The sequence below is a fragment of the Melanerpes formicivorus genome, unplaced genomic scaffold (genome assembly GCF_026170545.1).
Source record: "Melanerpes formicivorus ecotype bairdi unplaced genomic scaffold, bMelFor1.0.p_v2 SCAF_24, whole genome shotgun sequence".
NCBI lineage: Eukaryota > Metazoa > Chordata > Aves > Piciformes > Picidae > Melanerpes > Melanerpes formicivorus.
The window spans coordinates 6895214-6918988 of record NW_027142376.1 but is presented as its reverse complement, the minus strand read 5'-3'; the positions used below and the strand labels follow the sequence as shown (position 1 = coordinate 6918988).

General features: G+C 52.9%; 1 protein-coding gene across 1 annotated transcript in view; it reads left to right on the top strand.

Annotated features, from left to right (window-relative positions):
• EEPD1 (endonuclease/exonuclease/phosphatase family domain containing 1) overlaps nt 1-15903 on the top strand; it is a 74589-nt gene extending 58686 nt beyond the window's left edge. The window contains exons 3-7 of the mRNA XM_068152758.1: nt 5715-5825; nt 8126-8260; nt 9855-9987; nt 13507-13701; nt 15375-15903. Of these exons, the coding sequence (XP_068008859.1) occupies nt 5715-5825; nt 8126-8260; nt 9855-9987; nt 13507-13701; nt 15375-15574 (774 nt within the window). The 3' untranslated portion in view covers nt 15575-15903. The remainder of the gene's footprint in view (nt 1-5714; nt 5826-8125; nt 8261-9854; nt 9988-13506; nt 13702-15374) is intronic.
• The last annotated feature ends 7872 nt before the right edge of the window (nt 15904-23775 follow it).

Below are 23775 nucleotides of genomic sequence, written 5' to 3'. Positions count from 1 at the left end.
CTAAGCAACCCCAGCTCCCTCAGCCTCTCCTCTCAGGGCTGTGCTCCAAACCCCTCCCCAGCTTTGTTGCCCTTCTCTGGCCACCTTCCAGCATCTCAACATCTTCCTGCCAAGTGAGAGCTCTTGGCCTTTTGAAACAAGCTGTGTGCAGATTGATCACCTTGCAGCAAGTCAACCTCCTTCCTAAACTGAGGGGCACAGAACTGGACACAGGACTCCAGGTGTGGCCTAACCAGTGCAGTGTACAGGGGCAGAATGACCTCGCTGCTCCTGCTGGCCACACTGTTCCTGATGCAGGCCAGGATGCCATTGGCCCTCTTGGCCACCTGGGCACACTGCTGATAACGAAGTCTCCTCTGGCTAGCTGTGCAGTGGCTTACTTTGTGCAAGAGTTGGATTTGGTTTGTGCCAGTCACTGCTTGCAGCAGTAGCTGCATGACCTTGTTTTGCTGGGACAGAATCTTAGGTCAGCTGTGGTCTGCAGGCTGTCAGCCAGGGCAGCTGAGCTGAGCTGGCTACAGGTGTAGCCCAGGCCAGCAGCATCACTCTCACTTGAGTGTTTCCATCTTATGAAAGCACATCATGGCTTCATGGTGTGCCTGCAGTTTCAGCACAGCTGTGCTGTTGAGCAGCCCTGTTTGATGCCACTGCAGGGCAAATGTTTGAACTCAACCACTCATCTTTCACAAAAGCAGCTTGGTGAGGAAGGCAGCCTCATAGTCATGAGGTCTTCCTTTTATTCTTTTAGATCACATCAGTTCCTTTAGCATGTCCTTATTCCTGGCAGTGATTATCCTGCCTGCTTGTGCAGGATGAAACACTCCCTGGGAAAGGCTTGAAGAATAAATGGTGAAGATTCGTGACCGTCCTTGACAACCTCTTGAGCCTGAACTCCTGCACTGTGTTTAAAAACAAAAGAAAAAAGACTCCCTAAGTGGACAAAAAGTAGCAGTCAGGAAATGTTGTTTATGAAATGAGTCTGTCCCATGAATAGAATAGAACAGAATTAACCAGGTTGGAAAAGAGCTTTGAGGTCATCCAGTCCAACCTATCACCCAACACCATCTAACCAGCTCAACCATGGCACCAAGCACCCCATCAAGTCTCTTCCTAAACATCTCCAGTGATGGTGACTCCACCACCTCCCTGGGCAGCACATTCCAGTGGCAAATAACTCTATGAAGAACTTCTTCCTCACATCCAGCCTAAACCTCCCCTGGCACAGCTTGAGGCTGTGTCCTCTTGTTCTGCTGCTGGTTGCCTGGAAGTAGAGACCAATCCCCACCTGGCTACAACCTCCCTTCAGAAGTGCAAGGAAAAAAATCTCAACTTGTGACTGGAAACATGAGAAATTAACAACCTACAAAGCTTCTCCTGCATGGAGGGTGGGCAGTGTTGGCATTTGCTAGGGAAAGGACAGAGTAGATTCCTACCACACATCTCTGAAGGCAGCTCCTTCAGAGGAAATGGCAGACTGACTGAAAGCTCAGGTTGGAAGGGACCTCAGAGGTCATCTACTCCAACCTCCCCACCATGGGAGGGACACCTCTCAGCTAGACTTGGCTGCTCAAGGCCTCATCCAGCCTGGCCTTCAACACCCCCAGGGAGGAGGCAGCCACAACCTCCCTGGGCAGCCTGTTCCAGAGCCTCACCAGATGTTAGGATCCCATTTGGACAGCTGGTAGCTGAGCCTCCCATAATCCATCAATGGGAATGTCTTCTAACACTTAAAATGTGTTAGAAGAGTTACTGGATTATGTCTTCCAGTTGTTGATGTTGTTCTGTTGGTCTGCAGTAAAGGTTTCATAGGATGGTCTGGGTTGGAAGGGACCTCCAAAGCTCATCCACTCCAACCCCTGCTGCAGTCAACAGGGACATCCTCAACTAGATCAGGTTGCCCAGAGCTCTGTTGAGCCTCACCTTGAATATCTCCAGGGATGGGGCCTCAACCACCTCCCTGGGCAGCCTGTTGCAGTGTTCCACCACCCTCATGGGGAAGAATTTAGTTCCTCACATCCAATCTAAATCTGCTTTGCTCTAGTTGGTAGCCATTGCCTCTCATCCTATCCCTGCAGGCCTTTTGTAACCAGTCTCTCTCCATCCTTCTTATAGGCCTCCTTCAGGTACTGGAAGGTTGTTATTAGGTCTCCCTGTCTTCTTTTTGAAGGTCTATAAAAAGACATTGTTGATATAAATAACCACTTGTTGTTTGGGATGAAGGTTAGGGAACGTGCCAGGGAATGATCTGCATTGTTGTGCTGGGAACACTGTGGTCAGAGGCAAGCAAAAGAACTGGTTTTGTAGGCTCCAGTCTGGTTTTTCACTCACACATTTGAAGATAAAGAGAGTCATTTCCTCTGGATATTCCAAGGAGTGCAGCAGTTGGATGCCTGTGGTAGGCTGCAATTCACCTGGGAGGGCAGCATAGAAGCTCAGCTCATTTTTTCCAGGAGAAGTACTTGAAAAGGAAAGCAAATAACTTGGGAGTGCAAACTCACCCTGCTAGCACTCTCCAACTGATCTCCAACTGAAGCCTGACTTGATTCAAGCAGGTTTTGTGTATGGAAAGAAATCATTCCACACTGTTGGTTCGTGAGATAAGGTTCAGCTAAGCACCAGAATGATTTCCTGCACTTTCATGGAGTACAGTGGGTGAGTAACGCAGCAGCAGCAGGTCAGAGGCTGGTGTCCAGCTGGATCCACAGCTATGGGCTGCTCCCAAACACAGCCAGGCTCACAAAGGGGCTTGGAGAGCTGATGCAAGTGTCTGTCTGAATGACTGGGATGCTCTTCAAGAAGCAGAAGGTGCAGTTGCCCAGGAAAGAAGGAGCTGGTGGAGAAGCCGTAGGTGCCTTCAGATGGGACCCCCAACATGCATGGATGTTATCCCTACAAATGAGCTTTCTGTAGCCATAGCATGCAGAGGCACATGGAGGTGTTGTCTGTGCCCATGAGGCCTTGGATTATTTCTGAAGAAAAATCCTGACTGTGTTGAATGAATGTCAGGAAACTTGCAGCCTGGAAAATCCCTACAGAGAGGAACAGCTCCAAGTTTCTTTGCCTGAGCAGGATTTGGGGGCAGCGGAGGGGGGAGGAAGTCTTACTCAGATATTAATTGATGGGTTTTTTTTTAACCAGTTGAAGATCTGCTCCTCCAAGGGGACAGACACAGCTCTGTCTGGACTGTGCAAAGGAGGAAAGGCTCTTTTTCTCTCATCCCCAAGCTTGCCTGTCTGTTTTCACTGCACGAGGGGAAGCGTAATGCTGTTTGACATTGGGGTTTGTGGGCAGAGTAACATGATTTGAGAAATGCCCTTCCCCCTTCAGCAAAAAAAAACCCCAACAGACAACCCAAATCCCCATGACCTAAGCAAGTCTGCTGTCACAGCTTCCAAATCTCTGTGCCTCTAAGCCCTGCAAAATGGGCACAGATTAAAGTCAGCTGCTGGCAGCCAAGTTCCCTCTTGCCGCAGCCGAGCCGGGATGGGGCCGCTGGCTTTGTTCTGAGTCAGCCATGTAATCTTATTTGTCATCTTTGTGTTGGAGCAAAGTTAAGGCTAGGCCTTAAAAATCATTTCAATGTGGAGGGAGGAAAGAATGGATTCAAACTAGTCAGCTGCAGCTGGCCTTTCTAATAAAGAGATGGATTCTGTTGGATTTACTCAGCCCCGTTGTGTACTTTGGGTTGGCTGCACTCTCCAGGCAGCTCCAACCCACAGATAACTCTTTTGTTGGGGCCACAGTTCAACTCTTAATTCCAACAATGTTGTGTGGGGCTTGCTTTTTTTTTTGCTAGTTTAAGTTATTCAGATGTTAGGAAACTCACCAAATTGATGCTGCTTGCAGTCATCAGAATGCCATCAGGAGTGAATAATGGTTGCTGCTGTGATTTATTGTGTGTGTTAAAGTGGCAATCAGATGAGATGAGAGCATGAAAACCTTCTGCATGCCTCCTTGTCACAGAGTCACAGGATGTTAGGGGATAGAAGGGACCTCAGGAGATCTTCCAGTCCAACCCCCCTGCCAGAGCAGGACCAGAGAATCCAGCACAGGTCACACAGGAACACATCCAGACAGGGCTGGAAAGGCTTCAGAGCAGGAGACTCCACAACCTCTCTGGGCAGCCTGCTCCATGGCTCTGTGACCCTCACAGTGAAGAAGTTCTTCCTCATGTTGAGGTGGAACCTTCTGTGCTGCAGTTTCTATCCATTGCCCCTTGTCCTATCCCAGGGTGCAAGTGAGCAGAGCCTGTCCCCTCTTGAGTCCATGGCTATATAACCCATGAGAGAGAGCAGCTGAGAGCCAGGAACTACAGAGACAACAGCTGCAGGCATCCAATCCTTGGTCTGTGGGATGGACACACACCTGGGATGGACACACACCAGAGATGGGGCAGCACAGATGGGAACTCCATCAGCGGCCAGCCACTGGTGTGGGCTTAAAGAGAACAAGGCAAAGGCATCCCCAGAACACATGCAGCAAGGCCTAGATGGTTCTGTGGATGGCAGAGCTGCCTGCAGCTCAGCTCTGGGCTTACCAGGGGGATGAGAGCTGGGATGCTGTGAAGTCAAAATGGAATAACAAAAACATCCTAGGCCTGGGAATATTCAGCAAGTGTTTGTGAAGCCCCTCAGTGGGTGCAGTACAGGCAGCCAGCATCTCTGGAGGCAGCAGAGAAGAAACCATGAGTCAAACAAGTAGATGTAGAGGGGAAAAAATGAGTCTGATGGGGCACAATTCCACTGCCAGCATTTGCACTGAGTTATTTTAGGCTGAACATGAGCCTGCAGTGTGCCCAGGAGGGCCAATGGCATTCTGGCCTGCATCAGGAACAGTGTGGGCAGCAGGAGCAGGGAGGTCATTCTGCCCCTGTACACTGCACTGGTTGGGCCACACCTTGAGTCCTGTGTCCAGTTCTGGGTCCCTCAGTTTAGGAGGGAGGTTGACTTGCTGGAAGGTGTCCAGAGAAGGGCAACAAAGTTGGTGAGGGGTTTGGAACACAGTCCTGTGAGGAGAGGCTGAGGGAGCTGGGGTTGCTTAGCCTGGAGAAGAGGAGGCTCAGGGGAGACCTTCTTGCTCTCTACAACTCCCTGAAGGGAGTTTGTAAACAGGCAGAGGTTGGTCTCTTCTCCCAGGCAACCAGCACCAGAACAAGAGGACACAGTCTCAAGCTGCGCCAGGGGAGGTTTAGGCTGGAGATCAGGAGGAAGTTCTACACTGAGAGAGTGATTGGCCATTGGAATGTGCTGCCCAGGGAGGTGGTGGAGTCACCATCACTGGAGGTGTTCAGGAGGAGGCTTGACAGGGTGCTTGATTGCATGGGTTAGTTGATTAGGTGGTGTTGGATGATAGGTTGGACACGATGATCTTGAAGGTCTCTTCCAACCTGATCTATTCTATTCTATTCCATTCCATTCCATTCCATTCCATTCCATTCTATTCTATTCTATTCTAACTTGTATTTCCCTCCCAGTGGTGTCCAGTCAGAGCTGAGTCAGCCTGGGGTGCTGCCTGGACCACCTCCCGGGCGAGCCTTCAGGGAGGGAGGGCAGCAGCACAGCCTCTGCTCCAAGGTGCCTCTTACCAGTGCCTTGCTTCATGCTTTGTTTTGCAATTTTTACAAGAATCACACAAAGCTGATTTATACATACACACATATATATATATATATATTAATTGCTGGTTTTGTCTTCCTTCCTTTCCTCTCTCTGCAGTTCTGTATGGAGCTGAACCAGCCGACGCTGCCAAACATCCGCAGGTGGAAGGGCTCGAGAGGATGCTGGAAGGGTGTTGTGTCTGAAAACCTCTCAGGCCAGCTCCACAAGGTACACTCATCCCTGAGGCTGAGCTTTTGCCTTTGCTTTTCTTTCCCCCCCCACCCCTCTAATGTGTTTTGAGCATTGACAGTGAAACGTTTTGCAAACCTCCTTTGGCAGCTCTTGGCTTTTCTTAGCTCCTGTAGCTTTCAGCTCAGTTCTGCACTTGGTTTTGGGAAGAGGATTGTGTCAAAGGGTTAGGGCTGGGCCAGCCACAAGATGAGTGACAGAGGATCTTTATTAAGCCCTCTCCCTTTCCCAAAGGGAATAAGGGACAGAGATGTCACATCCTGGGCTGCAGCAAGTGAAGCAGAGCCAGCAGGGCCAGGGAGGTGATTCTCCCCCTCTGCTCAGCTCTGGTGAGACCACACCTGGAGCACTGTGTCCAGTTCTGGAGCCTCTATTACAAGAGGGATATGGAGGTGCTGGAAGGTGTCCAGAGAAGGGCCATGAGGATGAGCAGAGGGCTGGAGCTGCTCTCCTATGAGGACAGACTGAGGGAGTTGGGGTTGTTCAGTCTGGAGAAGAGAAGGCTCTGAGGAGACCTAATTGTGGCCTTCCAGTATCTGAAGGGGGCTACAGGAAAGCTGGGGAGGGACTTTGGAGGGTGTCAGGGGGGACTGGATAGGACTGAGGGGAATGGAACCAAGCTAGAAATGGGTAGACTGAGAGTGGATGTTAGGAAGAAGTTGCTCCCCATGAGGGTGGTGAGAGACTGGCACAGGTTGCCCAGGGAGGTGGTGGAAGCCTCATGCCTGGAGGTTTTTGCAGCCAGGCTGGCTGTGGCTGTGAGCAAGCTGCTGTAGTGTGAGGTGTCCCTGGCCATGGCAGGGGAGTTGGAACTGGCTGATCCCTGAGGTCCCTTCTAGCCCTGACAATTCTATGATTCCATAATACTGGTTGGAAAAGGAAACTGAAGAGCTTTGATGAGCATAATAACAATCAAATGCATGCAGTATTGAACCCAAGCTCTGATGGCATTTATGTCACTGTCACCACTGGTCACAGTATCACAGTATTGCCAAGGTTGGAAGAGACCTCGAGGATCATCAAGTCCAACCTCTCACCACAGACCTCATGACTAGACCATGGCACCAAGTGCCACGTCCAATCTCCTCTTGAACACCTCCAGGGACGGTGACTCCACCACCTCCCTGGGCAGCACATTCCAATGACGAACGACTCTCTCAGTGAAGAACTTTCTCCTCACCTCAAGCCTAAACTTCCCCTGGTGCAGCTTGAGACTGTGTCCTCTTGTTCTGGTGCTGGGTACCTGGGAGAAGAGACCAACCCCTTCCTGGCTACAACCACCTTTCAGGTAGTTGTAGAGGGCAATGAGGTCACCCCTGAGCCTCCCCTTCTCCAGGCTAAGCAATCCCAGCTCCCTCAGCCTCTCCTCATAAGGCTGTGTTCAAGGCCTCTCCCCAGCCTTGTTGCCCTTCTCTGGTCACGTTCAAGTGGTGCTGTGGGCAGGCACTGGGGAAGTCCCAGGCTGGGCTCAACACAAATAGGAGCTGGATTCAGGAACATACAGATTGGGATTGAAGGCAGAACTGAGTCTCAGCACTGACCACTGAAGAGGCTTTGACCCTGGTGATCCCTCAGCTTTATCCTGAATATGATGCACATGGAATGGAATGCCTTGCTGGTCAGTTTAGGGTCAGTCTCTCCTGTCCACTCCTTCTTGCAAGTGCTACCTCTTACTGCACCCCCAGCATGGCACACAGGGTGTGGCAGTGACCTTGGTGTCCATCAGAGCAAGTTCAAGCAAGAGCCTTTCTGTGTCCCAGTCCTTGGCAGCAGCTACAAGCTGTGTTCTGGAAGCAGACACTATGTGAAAGTGCTCAGAAAGTGCTGTCAGTCAGAAGGGACTGAGCTGAGAAGTAAAACCACTGAACAGAATTAGCTCTGTTCTAGCTCAGACCAGGACAGAGATAAACCAGAGGATGAGATCCTTGGGTGCCCGATGGGCCGTGATGGGATTCAGCTCAGTGTGGGGCTGCCCAGGGAGCACTCCTCAGGCATCTGGGATGAGATAAAGAAGCATTTCTGCTTGATTCTTTATCTCCTCCTGGTAGCCTAGGCCTCTGTTTCTCATTTACACTTGTGCACAGCAAGTTGAGCTTCCTGCTCTCAGCAGGAGCCAAGCCTGGGTGGCTCAGCTTGTACTGCCTCTGTGTCTTTGGGGGGTGGTGTACACCCAACAGGGGGCAAAAGTTCCACCTGAGGAGCTGGGTTTGGGCAGAATGGTTTGGGTTTAGCCTTCTTACTACTAGCTTTGCTCAATTATCTTCCTTTTCTAATTGCAGGGAGCTGAATACTCTGGCTTCCTGTGGGATACCACAGCTGGCATTGAACTGAAAGATGCTTCATCTCAGGAGGCTGCCCAGACCAATGGCAATGGGAGGCACTCATACCCTCACCCATACCTGGCACATTTCAAGGTAAATGACACTGTGCCCACCACCAACCCTTGCAGAACTGAGCTTGTGTTAAGAAATGTTGGGGTAAGATGCTGCCTTAAAGATGCAGAGTCCTCTAACAGGTAGAAGGTTGCATGAGGTTTCAACCCATCCCATCCCTTCAGCACAGTCTCACGCTTTGGTAGAGGTCAAGGCCATGAGACATTCCCATACCTGGCCTTTATGGGTATGGCAGATCACCACAGTCACAGAATTGTCAGGGTTGGAAGGGACCTCAAGGATCAGCCAGTTCCAGCCCCCCTGCCATGGCCAGGGACACCTCACACTACAGCAGCTTGCTCACAGCCACAGCCAGCCTGGCTGCAAAAACCTCCAGGCATGAGGCTTCCACCACCTCCCTGGGCAACCTGTGCCAGGCTCTCACCACCCTCGTGGGGAAGAACTTTTTCCTTACATCCAATCTCAATCTACCCATTTCTAGTTGTGTTCCATCCCCCCAGTCCTATCACTCCCTGACACCCTCAAAAGTCCCTTCCCAGCCTTCTTGTAGCCCACTTCAGATCCTGGAAGGCCACAATTAGGTCTCCTCAGAGCCTTCTCTTCTCCAGACTGAACAACCCCAACTCCCTCAGTCTGTCCTCACAGCAGAGCAGCTCCAGCCCTCTGCTCATCCTTGTGGCCTTTCTCTGGACACCTTGCAGCACCTCCAGATCCTTCCTGGAACAGAGGCTCCAGAACTGGACACAGTGCTGCAGGTGGGGTCTCAGCAGAGCAGAGTAGAGACAATCAGTCCCTTCCTCAGCAGGGAACAAAAAATGATGCTGTGGTTATTACAATCTGCACAACCTGTCCCTTCCAACCCAAACCAGTCTAGCATTCTATAAATAGCCATTGATAATTAAGATTAATTAAATAATAACCTAACCAGGTTGGTATGAGGAGCATGTTCTGCACCACAAGGGTGGTGGAACACTGCCACAAGTTTCCCAGGGAGGTAGCTGGGGCCTCATTCCTGCAGACAATCAGTGTGGGGCTTGATGGGGCTCTGGGCAACCTGATCCTAGCTGAGGATATCCCTGCTGACTGAAGGGGGATGGACTGGATGACCTTTGGAGGTCCCTTCCAGCCCAGACCATTCTATGATTCTGAGATTCTATTACTCATGCCAGGTGACAAAGTCAGTCCCAGAAGGTAAGGTGGCAGGGAGCCAAGAGCTCCTTTCAAGGTACATTAAGTTTCTTGGTTCGTGCCTGTGACGAGCCCAGGCTAATCACAGGAGTCCTAATTAGCCTTGTAATGACCACCACGTCATTTGCAGCTTATTAACAACTGGCTTTCAAAAGCAGTCAGCTCCTTTCTGCTCCCTTGGTGGAAAGAGGCTGTTTGCTTGTGCAAACCAGTTCCCCCAGAACTGAAAAGGTTGCACACAGAGCTGCCAAAAGCCCTTTGCCCTCCCTAAAACCAGCCCCAACCAAGCACACCTCGCAGGGAGCCACCCCAGCCCCTGCTCGCTCAGGTTTGCTCCTGAAAGGGCTGGGAACAAGCACGTGGCTTTGCTTGGTGCCCTGCCCTGCCCTGCCTGCGTGGCATTGATCTCTCCTCCTCCCTCTGCCAGGTTGGTTTGAATGATCTGACGCTGGTGAACCTGCACTTGGCCCTGCCGCCCTCGGCGGGGGACGGCACCGGGAAGAACCACGACAGCCACAAGCTGGCAGCCTTTGCACAGACTTTGCAGGAGACTCTCAAAGGTACAGGCCGTGGGGTTTGGGGGAGGGGGGTTTAACTAGCACCTATCACATGCATGTGGTCAATCAACAGGCACTGGATACAAAAGATCTGCCTCAGTGGAGGTTTGACAGATACCTTCACCAGGACACAGTCTCAAGCTGTGCCAGGGGAGGTTCAGGCTGGATGTTAGGAAGAAGTTCTACACAGAAAGAGAGATTGGCCTTTGGAAAAGTGCTGCCCAGGGAGGTGGTGGAGTCACCATCCCTGGAACCTGGCTGAGGCACTTGGTGCCATGGTTTAGTTATCAGATGGTGTTGGGTGATAGGTTGGACTCGATGATCTCAAAGGTCTTTTCCAGCCTGGTGAATTCTGTATTCTGCATTCAGCTTCATGTGTCACTGCTGCTATCTGAGTCTGAGCAGTCCATAGCCTGGCAAATGTGCTTCTCCTCTGCTCATTGTCTTCTAGACTCTCCTAGTCACAGAATGGATCTGGTTGGAGCAGACCTCCAAGCTCATCCAGTCCAACCCTCAACCCTGCACTGAAGGGTCAACACCAAACCATGTCCCTAAGCACCAGCTCCACAGGCTGCTGGAACACCCCCAGGGATGGTTACTCCAGCACTGCCCTGGGCAGAACATTCCAGTGGTTGAGAAGCCTTCCAGGGAAGAAATATTTCCTAGCATCCAGCCTGAACCTCCCCTGGTGGTGCACTTGCCCAGAGAGGTGGTAAAAACCCCATTCCTGGAAACATTCCAGGTCAGGATGGACAGGGCTCTGAGCACCCTGATGGAGTTCAAGATGAAGCTGGAGGTGGGGAGATTCAGGCTGGAGGTGAGGAGGAAGTTCTTCCCCATGAGAGTGGTGAAGCCCTGGAATGGGTTGTCCAGGGAGGTGGTTGAGGCCCCGTCCCTGGAGGTGTTTAAGCCCAGGCTGGATGAGGCTCTGGCCAGGCTGATCTAGTGTGGGGTGTCCCTGCCCATGGCAGGGGGGTTGGAACTAGATGATCCTTGTGGTCCCTTCCAACCCTGACTGATTCTATGATACTATGTCCCTGCTCACTGCAGGGATGTTGGACTAGGAACCTTTAAGGATCCTTTCCAACCCAAAGCATTCTATGAGTCTCTGGCTATATAACCCATGAGAGAGAGCAGCTGAGAGCCAGGAACTACAGAGACAACAGCTGCAGGTACCCAGTCCTTGGTCTGTGGGATGGACACACACCAGAGATGGGGCAGCACAGATGGGAAGTGTACCAGCAGCCAGCCACTGGTGTGGGCTTAAAGAGAACAAGGGAAAGGCCTCCCCAGAACACATGCAGCCAGGCCTAGATGGTTCTGTGGATGGCAGAGCTGCCTGCAGCTCAGCTCTGGGCTTACCAGGGGGATGAGAGCTGGGATGCTGTGAAATCAAAACAGAGGTCTTGTCCAACAGAAACAATCCTGTGATCCTGTGGCTGTCAGTTTGGCCCAGATTAGCCAGGTTGGTCACATGGAAGCATTACCACCAGAGGGATTTGCAGGCATTTTATGCACCCTCTGCTGGGTAGTTTTTTGTTCCCTCTGGAGCTGCAAGAAGCCAGCCAGAGCTATTTTTAAGTGCCACTGCTGGAAGTGTTTGTGCATGTACCTTGAAATTGGAAAGGGTGAAAGTCAACAAAAGGATTGTTGGTTTAATCCCCCAAGGCTGAAGTGAGGCACAGACCAATGTGCAGCTCTGCTGAAAGCTGCATTCCCACCACAGCTAAATTTAGCCTGGCAGTGCTGGGGCTCCTCTCTCATGTTTGTGCTGGCAAATGGTAGGCACAGCACCACAGCCTGCTTGGTCTTGGCTTAGTCTTTCACAACAGGGGAGGTTCAGATTCCTCCATCCTCATGGGATGCAGGTCTTGCTCCCTAACCACAGCTCCTCTGCCATGTTTGTGCTGGCAAACCGTAGGCACAGCACCACAGCCTGCTTGGTCTTGGCTTAGTCTCTCACAGAATCAGCCAGGTTGGAAGAGACCTCAAAGATCATCAAGTCCAACTGATCACCAAACCCTAACTCATCAACCAGACCATGGCACTAAGTGCCTCATCCAGGTTCTTCCTAAACACCTCCACAGAGATGTTTATCCCACCACCTCTCTGGGCAGCACATCCCAATGGCCAATCTCTCTTGCTGGGAAGAACTTCTTCCTAACATCCAGCCTAAACCTCCCCTGGCACAGCTTGAGACTGTGTCCTCTTCTTCTGGTGCTGCTTGCCCAGGAGAAGAGACCAACCCCCACCTGGCTACAACCTCCCTTCAGGGAGTTGTAGAGAGCAAGAAGGTCTCCCCTGAGCCTCCTCTTCTCCAGGCTAAGCAACCCCAGCTCCCTCAGCCTCTCCTCACAGGGCTGTGCTCCAGACCCCTCCTCAGCTTTGCTGCCCTTCTCTGGCCACATTTCAGCATCTCAACCTCTTCCTGCTCCTGCCAAGTGAGAGCTCTTGGGCTTTTGAAACAAGCTGGGTGCAGATTGACCACCTCCCAGCAGGCACTGTCAGCCCTCTTGACAAGAGCTGGTTTGGCTTTTTGGGTTCTGATGCAGATGCAACCAGCTGAGGTTCAGGTCTGGGGAGGGTTGCTGCTTTTAAAGGTCACTGTAATGAGCACTTCAGAGAATGATATTTAAACCTCCTGTCATTTCCAGGGTGATTTGTGACTTGCCAAGGGTAGAGGGACTACAAACAGTTTCACTGCCTTGTCATCAGCCCTCTTCTAAACCTTAGCAGGCAGCAAGTTTTGAAGTGTTAGGGTTTGTAAGTCACATCCTATCCATCTGGCAGCTCTCCTGTCCTTCCCCAATTCATCTTCCATGCTCTGCCAAGCAGCAGTGGGATGGATTTTGTCGTTGTTCTGCTCCCTCTTCTGGCTAGCTGCTCCTACAGCAACAGCAGGAATTGGTGCTTTAGCCATGAGCTCCATGGCAGAGCAATCATAGAATCAATCATAGAATGGTCTGGGCCAGAAGGGACCTCCAAAGCTCATCCAGTCCAACCCCCAAAGCTCATCCAGTCCAACCCCCCTGCAGTCAGCAGGGACATCCTCCACTAGATCAAGCTGCCCAGAGCCCTGTCCAGCCTCACCTTGAATATCTCCAGGGATGGGGCCTCAACCACCTCCCTGGGCAACCTGTTCCAGTGTTCCACCACCCTCATGGTGCAGAACTTGTTCCTCACATCCAGTCTAAGTCTGCTCTTCTCTAGTTGGAAGCCATTTCACCTCATCCTATCCCTGTAGGCCTTTGCAAATAGTCTCCCCCCTCCTAACAGGGGAAGTTTAGTCTGGAGGTGAGGAGAAAGTTCTTCCCAGCAAGAGAGGTTGGCCACTGGAATGTGCTGCCCAGGGAGGTGGTGGAGTCACCATCCCTGGAGGTGTTCAAGAAAGGATTGGATGTGGCACTTGGAGCCACAGCTTAGTTGTCAGGAGGTGTTGGGTGAGAGGTTGGACTTGATGATATCTGAGGTCTTTTCCAACCTTATTGAGTCTATGGCTCTATTTCTACTTCTCTTTGCTAGGAGAAAAAGATGTGATCATCCTGGGAGACTTTAACCAGGCTCCGGACAGCAGTGACCACGACATCCTGAAGAAGGAGAAGTTCCATCACCTGGTGCCTTCCAGCACCTTCACCAACATCAGCACAAAGAACCCCCAGGGGTCCAAATCCCTGGATAACATCTGGATCAGTAGGAGCTTGAAGAAGGTTTTCACAGGTAGGGTTGAGGTGGTCAATCCCTGTTGTGGTTTAAGCTTCTCCTGGAGTCCTGCTGTGGCCAGCGTGACCAGGGAGGTCATTCTGCCCTGTGCTCAGCACTGGTTAGGCCACACCTTGAGTCCTGTGTCCAGTTCTGGGCCACTCAGCTTAGGAAAGATGTTGAGATGCTGGAAGGTGTCCAGAGAAGGGCAACAAAGGTGGGGAGGGGTCTGGAGCACAGCCCTGTGAGGAGAGGCTGAGGGAGCTGGGGTTGCTCAGCCTGGAGAAGAGGAGGCTCAGGGGAGACCTTCTTGCTCTCTACAACTCCCTGAAGGGAGGTTGTAGCCAGGTGGGGGTTGGTCTCTTTTCCCAGGCAACCAGCACCAGAACAAGAGGACACAGTCTCAAACTGTGCCAGGGGAGGTTTAGGCTGGATGTGAGGAGAAAGCTCTTCCCAGCAAGAGAGATTGGCCATGGGAATGTGCTGCCCAGGGAGGTGGTGGAGTCACCATCCCTGGAGGTGTTCAAGAAAGGCTTGGATGAGGCACTTGGAGCCATGGTTTAGTTGTCAGGAGGTGTTGGGTGATAGGTTGGACCGGATGATCTCTGAGGTCTTTTCCAACCTTATTGGGTCTATGATTCCCAAATGGAACAGATTTAGATTGCCTTCCCTCTCCCTTGCTTCCCAGGAGGGGAAAAGCAGATTAGGCAGGAGGAAAAAAAGAGGTAAAAACCACAAAAGCAACATTCTGGAATCAGTTTGGAAGGAAAAAAGGTTAAGTTTAACAAAATCCACAGGCCAGGCTGGCTGTGGCTGTGAGCAGCCTGCTGTAGTGTGAGGTGTCCCTGCCCACAGCTGATCCTTGAGGTCCCTTCCAAGCCTGACAGTTTTGTGATTCTGTGATTTGAGTAAAAGGGAAGTTACAAAGGTGTAAGGAAAAAAGGTAAATCAAGAAAATCTACAAAGCCAGGCCCAGCTGGCACAGGATTCTCTGGGTGGAAATGTGGGTTCTCCTTAGATGCAGTCCTCAGGAGTGTGGATGGCAGCATGGAGCAGGCCTCACCACATGGCAGCGGCAGGAGCAGGAGCAGCAAAGGGTCTGTGGGGCATGCAAGGAGCAGGAGCAAGAGGAAGGGGCAGGAAATGGCTCACAGGATCGATCACAGCTCTCAGGATGTTAGGGGTTGGAAGGGACCTCTGCAGATCTTCCAGTCCAACCCCCCTGCCAGAGCAGGACCAGAGCAGGACCAGAGAATCCAGCACAGGTCACACAGCAACACATCCAGACAGGGCTGGAAAGGCTCCAGAGGAGACTCCACAACCTCTCTGGGCAGGCTGCTCCAGGGCTCTGTGACCCTCACAGTGAAGAAGCTCCTCCTCATGTTGAGGTGGAACCTCCTGTGCTGGAGTTTCCATCCATTGCCCCCTGTCCTAAGTTCAGGAGCTTCTGCATTCATCTGCTCCCCTTAAATAGGCTTTGCTGGACAGGAAGGGGGAGTGGAATGGACCCCTGAGAGGGGGAAGCAATTCCCTCTGCCCACCTGGATGAGGTTTCTCTGTGCAGCTGGGGGCTAGGTTCTGTTCAGCCCCTCCAGGGCTGGGTGTAACCTGGCACACAGCCTGGGGTGGGCGGGCAGCCAGGGCCAGGCTTGGGCTAACCTTGCTTCTCTTGGTGATTCTATCCCATGCAGGCCACTGGGCTGTGGTGAGAGAAGGCCTGACGAACCCCTGGATCCCTGACAACTGGTCCTGGGGCGGGGTGGCTTCAGACCACTGCCCTGTGCTGGCTGAATTTTACCTGGAGAAGGAGTGGAGCAGGAAGGAGGTGCCGCGGAACGGGAACGGGCTGACGGTGGAGCGCAGCGACTGCCACGCCAGGCACGAGCGGTGACACCCACGGCAGGGCTCCTCTGCTGCTCCCCGGGGGGCAGCTCCAGCCTCTGCCACACATGCATCAGCAGCACAGCAGGACTGACTCCCCTCCCTCTGCTCCTCGCTCTCCTACCTGCACCTAGGGAGCATCAGCCCTTGGTTTGGGTGGCGCCGGCTTGGTGCCCCTCCTGGACACTGGTGAGGGCTCTCAGGGCAGCACAGCAAGCTGCAGCTTGGTCCGAGGACACCTGGAGATTTCCATGCCTGGAGACTTCCTGTCCTGGAGATTTCCCCACCTGGAGATTTGGCTGAGAACTGTACAGGAAATAAAATGTACTTTTAATACTCCGTGGGGTCCGTGCTGACAGGCAGCTGGGCAGGGCTGTGCTGGCAGGGGGAGGGGAAAGTGATGGCTGTTTGCCTTTGCTTCCTTGGAACTCCAGGGAAGAGAAGAGAGGCTCCTCCAAAAGAGAGGTACCAATGGAAGGTCTTGGCAAGCAGCAAATATGGTTCAGCACTTGCAAAGGCTGCCAGAGCTGAAAGGAGGCCTGAGCAGTCTCTGCAGAAGAGGCTCCATCCTTCCACAGCCCCCTATGGATGTGGGTACCTCTCATCCTTCCCTTCCTCTCTCCTTATGCTCCTGGCAGGATCTGTTTTCACAGAATCACAGGAACACTCAGGTTGGAACTGACCCTCAGCATCACCAAGGCCAACCCAGAACCCTACTCTACAAGGCTCACCCCTAAACCAGAGCCCCAAGCACCACATCCAAACCACCTTCAAACACAGCCAGGCTTGGGGACTCCACCACCTCCCTGGGCAGCTCATTCCAATCCCTGACCACTCTTGCCATGAAAAAAGGTTTCCTAGTGTCCAGTTTGAACCTACCCAGTGGCAGCTTGAGGCCATTCCCCCTTGTCCTATCCCTAATTACCTGTGAGAAGAGACCAGCAGCAGCCTCTCCACAATGTCCTTTCAGGTAGCTGTGGACAGCAATGAGGTCTCACAAGGGCTTCCTGGAGCTTGGTTTCAGCTTTTTGTTTGGTGTGCAGCACTCAGTGTGGGATTTTTGTCCTGCATGATAGCCCTCAGGTGCTGGGAAGCCACTGACCTGTCCCTCTGCAGAGCCTGGACCACTTATCCAGTGTCCTTTGCTTTGCTCCCTGGTGAGGTTCTTACAGGAGCAGCCTTTGTCCTCTGGCCCTGCAACTGGCATTAATGAAATGTTCACTGCCAGGGGGAGTTGGAGTCCTTTCCAACCCAAAGCATTCTATAAGAGCCTTGAATCTTTGTCTAGGAGTCAGGGCGCTGCATGGGGCAGAAACAGGTCACACACTGGTGGGAGGGCTGGAGATGAGCCCACAGTCATGTGGTTTACAAAGACTGATGCCCCTGTTGCATCTAACTCTGCCCATCAATCCTTTAGGAGGTTTCAGATTATTCTGGAGGACCAGGCAGTTCACAGGCTCACAGGATGTTAGGGGTTGGAAGGGATCTCTGCAGATCTTCCAGTCCAACCCCCCTGCCAGAGCAGGACCAGAGAATCCAGCACAGGTCACACAGCAACACATCCAGACAGGGCTGGAAAGGCTCCAGAGAAGGAGACTCCACAACCTCTCTGGGCAGCCTGCTCCAGGGCTCTGTGACCCTCACAGTGCAGAAGTTCCTCCTCATGCTGAGGTGGAACCTCCTGTGCTGCAGTTTCCATCCATTGCCCCTTGTCCTATATCCCAGGGTGCAACTGAGCCAAGCCTGTCCCCTCCCTCCTGACCCCCAGCCCTCAGCTATTGATAGACATTGATCAGATCCTCTCTCAGCCTCCTCTCCAGACTGAACAGCCCCAGGGCTCAGCCTCTCCTCCCCAGGCAGTGCTGCAGTCCCTTCAGCATCCTTGTAGCCCTCCCTTGGACTCTCTCCAGCAGATCCCTGTCCCTCTTGAAAGGGGGAGCCCAGAACTGGATGCAATATTCCAGCTGTGGCCTCACCAGGGCAGAGTAGAGGGGGAGGAGAACCTCCCTGGATCTGCTGGACACACTCAATGCCCCCCAGGAACCCAGTGGCCTTCTTGGCCCCCAGGGCACATTGCTGTCCCATGCAGAACTTGTCCACCAGCACTCCCAGGTCCCTCTCCCCAGTGCTGCTCTCCAGCAGTTCACCTCCCAGCCTGTCCTGCTGCAGTTTATTCTTCCTTCCCAGCTGCAGGACTCTGCTCTCAACCTTGCTGCCCCTCAGCAGGTTTCTGCTCAGCTCTTAGTCTGTCCAAGTCTCTGAATGGCCACACAGCCTTCAGGTGTCTCAGCCAAGCCTCCTAGTTTGGTGTCATCAGCAGACTGGCTGAGCAGACTCTGTCTCTCCCTCATCAGTGTCCTTGATGAAGATATTGAACAGGGCTGGACCCAGCACTGATTCCTGGGGGACTCCACTGGTTAACAGCTCTCCAGCTGAACTTGACACCATTGACCACCACTCTTTGGACTATTGTGTAACCAGTTCCTAATCCATCTCACCTTCCTGGGAGTCTGAGCAGTGTGTGGTCATCCTGGGGTAGAATCACAGAATTGTCAGGGCTGGAAGGGACCTCAAGGATCAGCCAGTTCCAACCCCCCTGCCATGGGCAGGGACACCTCACTACAGCAGCTTGCTCACAGCCACATCCAGCCTGGCTGCAAAAACCTCCAGGCAGGAGGCTTCCACCACCTCCCTGGGCAACCTGTGCCAGTCTCTCCCCACCCTCATGGGGAAGAACTTCTTCCTAACATCCAATCTCAATGTACCCATTTCTAGTTTTGCTCCATTTCCCCCCAGTCCTATCACTCCCTGACACCCTCAAAAGTCCCTCCCCAGCATTCTTGGAGCCCCCTTCAGATCTTGGAAGGCCACAGTAAGGTCTGAGTAAGGTAAGCCCTGGCTGGAGTGAGGATTACTTCCCTGCATGTCCTAGGTAGGAAGAGCTCCACTCAGCAAGCTGCCAGGATGGTGCCAAGGATGGAGCACTGGATTTGCTACCTCCATAAAATCATTCAAGCAAGCAGTTAATAAAACAGTGACCTCAAAGGGAGACCTGCAAGGACTGGGAAAAGCAAATCAGCAGCTGCAGAAGCAATTGGTGGAGTGTGAAAGGTGCTGAGCTGCGCCCCAGCCCAGCCCCCTCTGCTCCAGGCTGCAGCTGAGCACACATTTTGCTGCTGAGTTGTAAAGAAAGACCTCTGGCACAGCTCATTGGGCCCGAAGGGGGAAACTGCTCCTGACAGCAGTGCCAGACCAAAGGAGAGGTCTTCACTGAGGGGTTGAGAGCAAAGCAGTGCTGGATGCTTGGAGCATTCTCCTTGCTTCCAGCTTCCTGGAGTGTCATCTGGTTCCAGGGGGTGGCAGCTGAATGCAACCCCACTCAGCTGAATGTGTCAAAGAGCTTTCCTGACTGCATGCAGGACTCACTCTCTGGGTGTGACTCTCAGACCCAGGGAGATTTCACTGGTGGGGCAGGAGGTTAAGTGAAAGAGTCCAGAGCAAAGCTGGAGCTGTACTTGCTCAGCATTCCCTCCTGAAAATGGGAGGTGCAGGCATTTGTCTCTGGTCATTAAAGAAGCCAGCAGGGGATCTTGCCACCCACTTCCCTTCTGGATCCTTGCTGCTGCTTTGTCCTGCTGCTTTGCATGGTTTTGCTCTTCCTCCCCCCAGCCCCAGCCTGAGGACCACCAGACCCCCCCAGGCAGCTCTCACTGGAACACTGTAAATCCAGGTGAGGAATGTGATGGAGTGGTCCAGAGGAGGCCACAACAGTGATCAGAAACAGCTCTGCTGTGGGGAAGGGCTGAGAGAGCTGGGGGTCTTCAGCCTGGAGAAGAGCAGGCTCCCAAGAGACCTTATTGAAGCCTTACAATACTTGAAGGGGGCCTTCAGGAAAGACTGAAACCATCATTTGATCAGGGCCTGCTGTGACAGGACAAGGGGTGGGGGTTTGAAACTGCAAGAGAGGAGATTTATACTAGGTGGAAGGGAGAGATTTCTTTAGACTGAAGGTGGTGAAGCCCTGGCCCAGTGCTTGGTAGTGCTCCCCTGCTTTAAATGTGCTTGGAGGCTGAAATGAGTTCATAGCTCTGGAAAATCAAACCTGAAAGGAGCAGATCCCATTTAACCTGCTGCAGGTGTAGCTAAATGCAGGGGCATCAGTGCCTGGAGAGGTCTCCTGTGCAGGTGATGCTCTGCCAGCAGCAGTACTCAGAGTTGCAGGAGGGGCCCTTGCTCATTAGCATGAGCTGCCAGGTGGGGGAGAGGAGCTGAGCCAACCCTTATAAGCCATGAGTGAGGTGGAAGGAAGGTTGATGAGATTGCTATGCCCAGCCCAGCCTGCCAGGAGAAAGTGGGGAAGCTCTGCAAAGGTGATTGTTGGGTGAACAGAAAGAGGCCTTGGAGTCAGGTGAGTCCTACGGGGTCAGAAGGAGGAGGATGGAGGAGTTGGGTAGCTGCTGGGGGAGCTCTGCCTTGTGTGGGGCATCAGTGTGAGTTCAGTGCCTGAGTGCTGTGGATCTGCATTGCCTGAACAGCTCAAGGGTTCCACTGGTGTTAAGGAGCTTGCTTTGCTTTCTGTGGGTGTGTGACTTCCTTGGAGGACCATGAGGGGGTTGAGAGTTCCCAAAAGACTTTGTCACATTGTGGTGGTTCAGAATCAGAAGTGGTGACTGTGGCTGTGGGAGCAAACCTGCCTGGCACATTTGATTTCAAGATGCTCATAGGAGGAGCTAGGCTGGTCCAGCTGCCTGCAGCTGCATTGCCCTGGCAGCAACCATGGAGGTGGCACAAAGGGCAGCTCTGCAGGGAAGGGCCTGAAGTGACTGAATAGGAGCCAGCAGTGTGCCCAGGTGGCCAAGGAAGGCAAAGGTATTCTGGCTGGGATCAGCAATGCTGTGTCCAGCAGGAGCAGGGAGGGGATTGTCCCCTGGCACTCAGCTCTGGGGAGGCCACACCTGGAGTATAGTGGCCAGTTTTGGGCACCTCAGTACAAGAGAGATGTGGAGGGGCTGGAGCCAGGGCAGAGGAGGGCAAGGAAGCTGTGAAGGGCCTGGAGAATAAATCTGATGAAGAGCAACTGAAGGAGCTGGGAATGGTTAGTTTGGAAAAGAGGAGGCTGAGAGGAGACCTCATTGCTGTCTACAACTCCCTGACAGGACATTGTGGAGAGGCTGCTGCTGGTCTCTTCTCACAGGTGATTAAGGATAGAACAAGAGGCAATGGCCTCAAGCTGTGACTGGGTAGGTTCAGTCTGGACAGTAGGGAACATTTTTTCATGGCAAGAGTGGTCAGGGATTGGAATGAGCTGCCCAGGGAGGTGGTGGAGTCCCCAAGCCTGGCTGTGTTTGAAGGTGGTTTGGATGTGGTGCTTGGGGCTCTGGTTTAGGGGTGAGCCTTGTAGGGTAGGGTTCTGGGTTGGCCTTGGTGATGCTGAGGGTCTGTTCCATCCTGAGTGTTTCTGTGATTCTGTGACCTGAGATGAGGCAGCAGTGTGCCTTGGTAGGCAGGAAGGGCAGTGGTAGCTTGGGGTGTATGAAGAAGAGTGTGAGCAGCAGCTCAAGGGAGGCTCTCTGGAACCTGTCAGGAAGCTGTGGTGGCAGCCTCCTGCCTGGAGGTTTTTGCAGCCAGGCTGGATGTGGCTGTGAGCAACCTGCTGCAGTGTGAGGAGTCCCTGGCCATGGCAGGGGGGTTGGAAGTCAATGATCTTTGAAGTCCCTTCCAGCCCTGACAATTCTGTGACTGTGGTGATTCTCCTCCCCCTCTGCCCTGGTGTGGCTGCTTCTGAGCACTGTGTCCAGTTCTGGGCTCCTCAGCTCAAGTGTGACAGGGTCCTGCTGGAGAGATTGCAGTGGGGGGCTGCAAAGAGGGGTCTGGAGCATCTCTCTTACAAGGGAAGGCTGAGAGACATGGGGCTGCTCAGTCTGGAGAAGACAGAGGGGATCTTACCAGTGCTCATCAATATCTAAAGGGTGGGCGTCCAGAGACTGGGGCCAGGCTCTTGTCAGTGTTGATCAGTGATGGGACAAGGGGCAGTGGGCACAAACTGAAACAGAGGAGGTTCTGGCTGAACACAAGAAGAAACTTCCTCCCTTTGAGGGTGAGGGAGGCCTGGATCAGGCTGCCCAGAGAGGCTGTGGAACCTCTTCTGGAGAGATCCAGAACCCACCTGGATGTGATTCTGTGCAACCTGCTGTAGGTGAGCCAGGGGGGTTGGACTGGATGATCTCCAGAGGTCCCTTCCCAACCCCTTCCCACCCTGTGAAAGACAGCCACCACAGCTGGGTGTGTAACACTTGAGTCCTCCCAGCTCTGTCCTGCATGGGTTTGTCTTTATTTGTAAAAGCTGTACAAAATGCCTTTTCAAAGGGCTCTGATGAAAGGAGGAGACTGCTCCAGCCAGGTCTGACCAGGTTCCTGGGTAGGGAGTACACAGAAGTGGTGAGGTGTGGATGCACAGCAAAGCAACTCAGCCAGGCTGCTAGGGAAGGCTGTCAGCTCATCCCCAACATCAGGCAGAGGTGCAGTGGTGGGAGCTCACCTGCACTGCTCTCCATGCTCTTTATTGCACAACTTGGCCTTCCAGGGGCTACAGGAAAGCTGGGAAGGGACTTTTGACAAGGGCTTGGAGTGCTAGGATGATAGGGAATGGATTGAAGCTTGAAGAGGGCAGATAGAGACTGGAGATTAGGAAGGAATTCTTTGCAGTGAGGGTGGGGAGACACTGGCACAGGTTGCCCAGGGAGGCTGTGGCTGCCTCCTGCCTGGAGGTGTTCAAGGCCAGGCTGGATGAGGCCTTGAGCAACCTGGGCTGGTGTGAGGTGTCCCTGCCCATGGCAGGTGGGGTTGGGACTGGCTGATCCTTGAGGTCCCTTCCATCCCTGATGATTCTATGATCTCTGTCTCTCATCACATTTCTACAGGGCTTTAGGAGTGCCTCTCACTAGCATTTATAGATCATCTTTGAGGTCCCTTTCAATCCAATCAATGAATCTATGCCCTTAGCAACCAACTTCTTGACAGTGGGGGAAAAACCAAGGTGGGGAAATGTACAGAAGCCACAGTGCCAAATTCCTTGTACAAAAGGAGGAAGGACAAAGCTGATGCCAAAGCCAGAGGCTGACTGCTTCCCCTCTTGCTACAGTACCACTGGGGAAAAGGCCACTTCCAGACTCCAGCCTTGCACTGGGCAGACCTCTTCACCTCCTGCTTTCAAGAGAATGTGATGCAGGTCTTTGAGGACAGCAGGAAGGGCTGAGGTCACATTTAGGGCTCCAGAGCAGGGAAAGGAGCCTGCTGGCTGTTGGAAGAAGGGCTGTAGGCATGGCACCTGATGGCAAAGCAGGGTGACCAAGCACAGCCTCCTGGTTTCCAGGACACAGCACAGACAGACTGAGGGAGAAAGAAAAGCACTTTGCTTGTGCAGAAGTCACTGGAGGAAGGTGGGGATCTCTCCTCTAAGAACAAAATCAGTTCAGAAGTATCCCCTTCATGAAGGACTGGCCCTGGCCAGCAAAGTGAGACACACTGTGCTGTGGAGTAGCTCAGAAGAGCTCTGCCTGATTTACTCCCAAGAGAGCTTTTGACTGCAATCATTGACTTGGCCTGGAGCTTAGGTTTAGACTGGAGCTGAGGAAGAAGTTCTCCAGTAGGAGGGTGGTGAGGCTCTGGAACAGGCTGCCCAGGGAGGCCGTGGCTACCTCCTGCCTGGGGGTGTTGAAGGCCAGGTTGGATGAGGCCTTGAGCAGCTGAGTCTGGCTGAGAGGTGTCCCTGCTCATGGCAGGTGGGGTTGGAACTGGATGATCCTTGAGGTCCCTTCCAACTCTGACACCCCTGATCCTTGCCTCAGGCTATAGCAGGTAACACAGAGGTAAGGCTGCTTCAGAGTGGTGCAGCACTTCCCTTGGAACAGAGGAAAAGGGCACTTGTGAGTCTTTCTTTCCCACCCCCCTCCCATTCACATCCTGCTTCTTCAACAAGCTCTGCCAGCTCAAGCTTGCTGCAGCATGGAGGTACTGCTCGAAAAGTTGACCCAGAGCAGGGCCCTTCAGTTTAAGAAGGACATTGAGACACTTGAAGGTGTCCAGAGAAGGGCAACAAGGCTGGGGAGAGGCCTTGAGCACAGCCCTGTGAGGAGAGGCTGAGGGAGCTGGGATTGCTTAGCCTGGAGAAGAGGAGGCTCAGGGGAGACCTCATTGCTCTCTACAACTCCC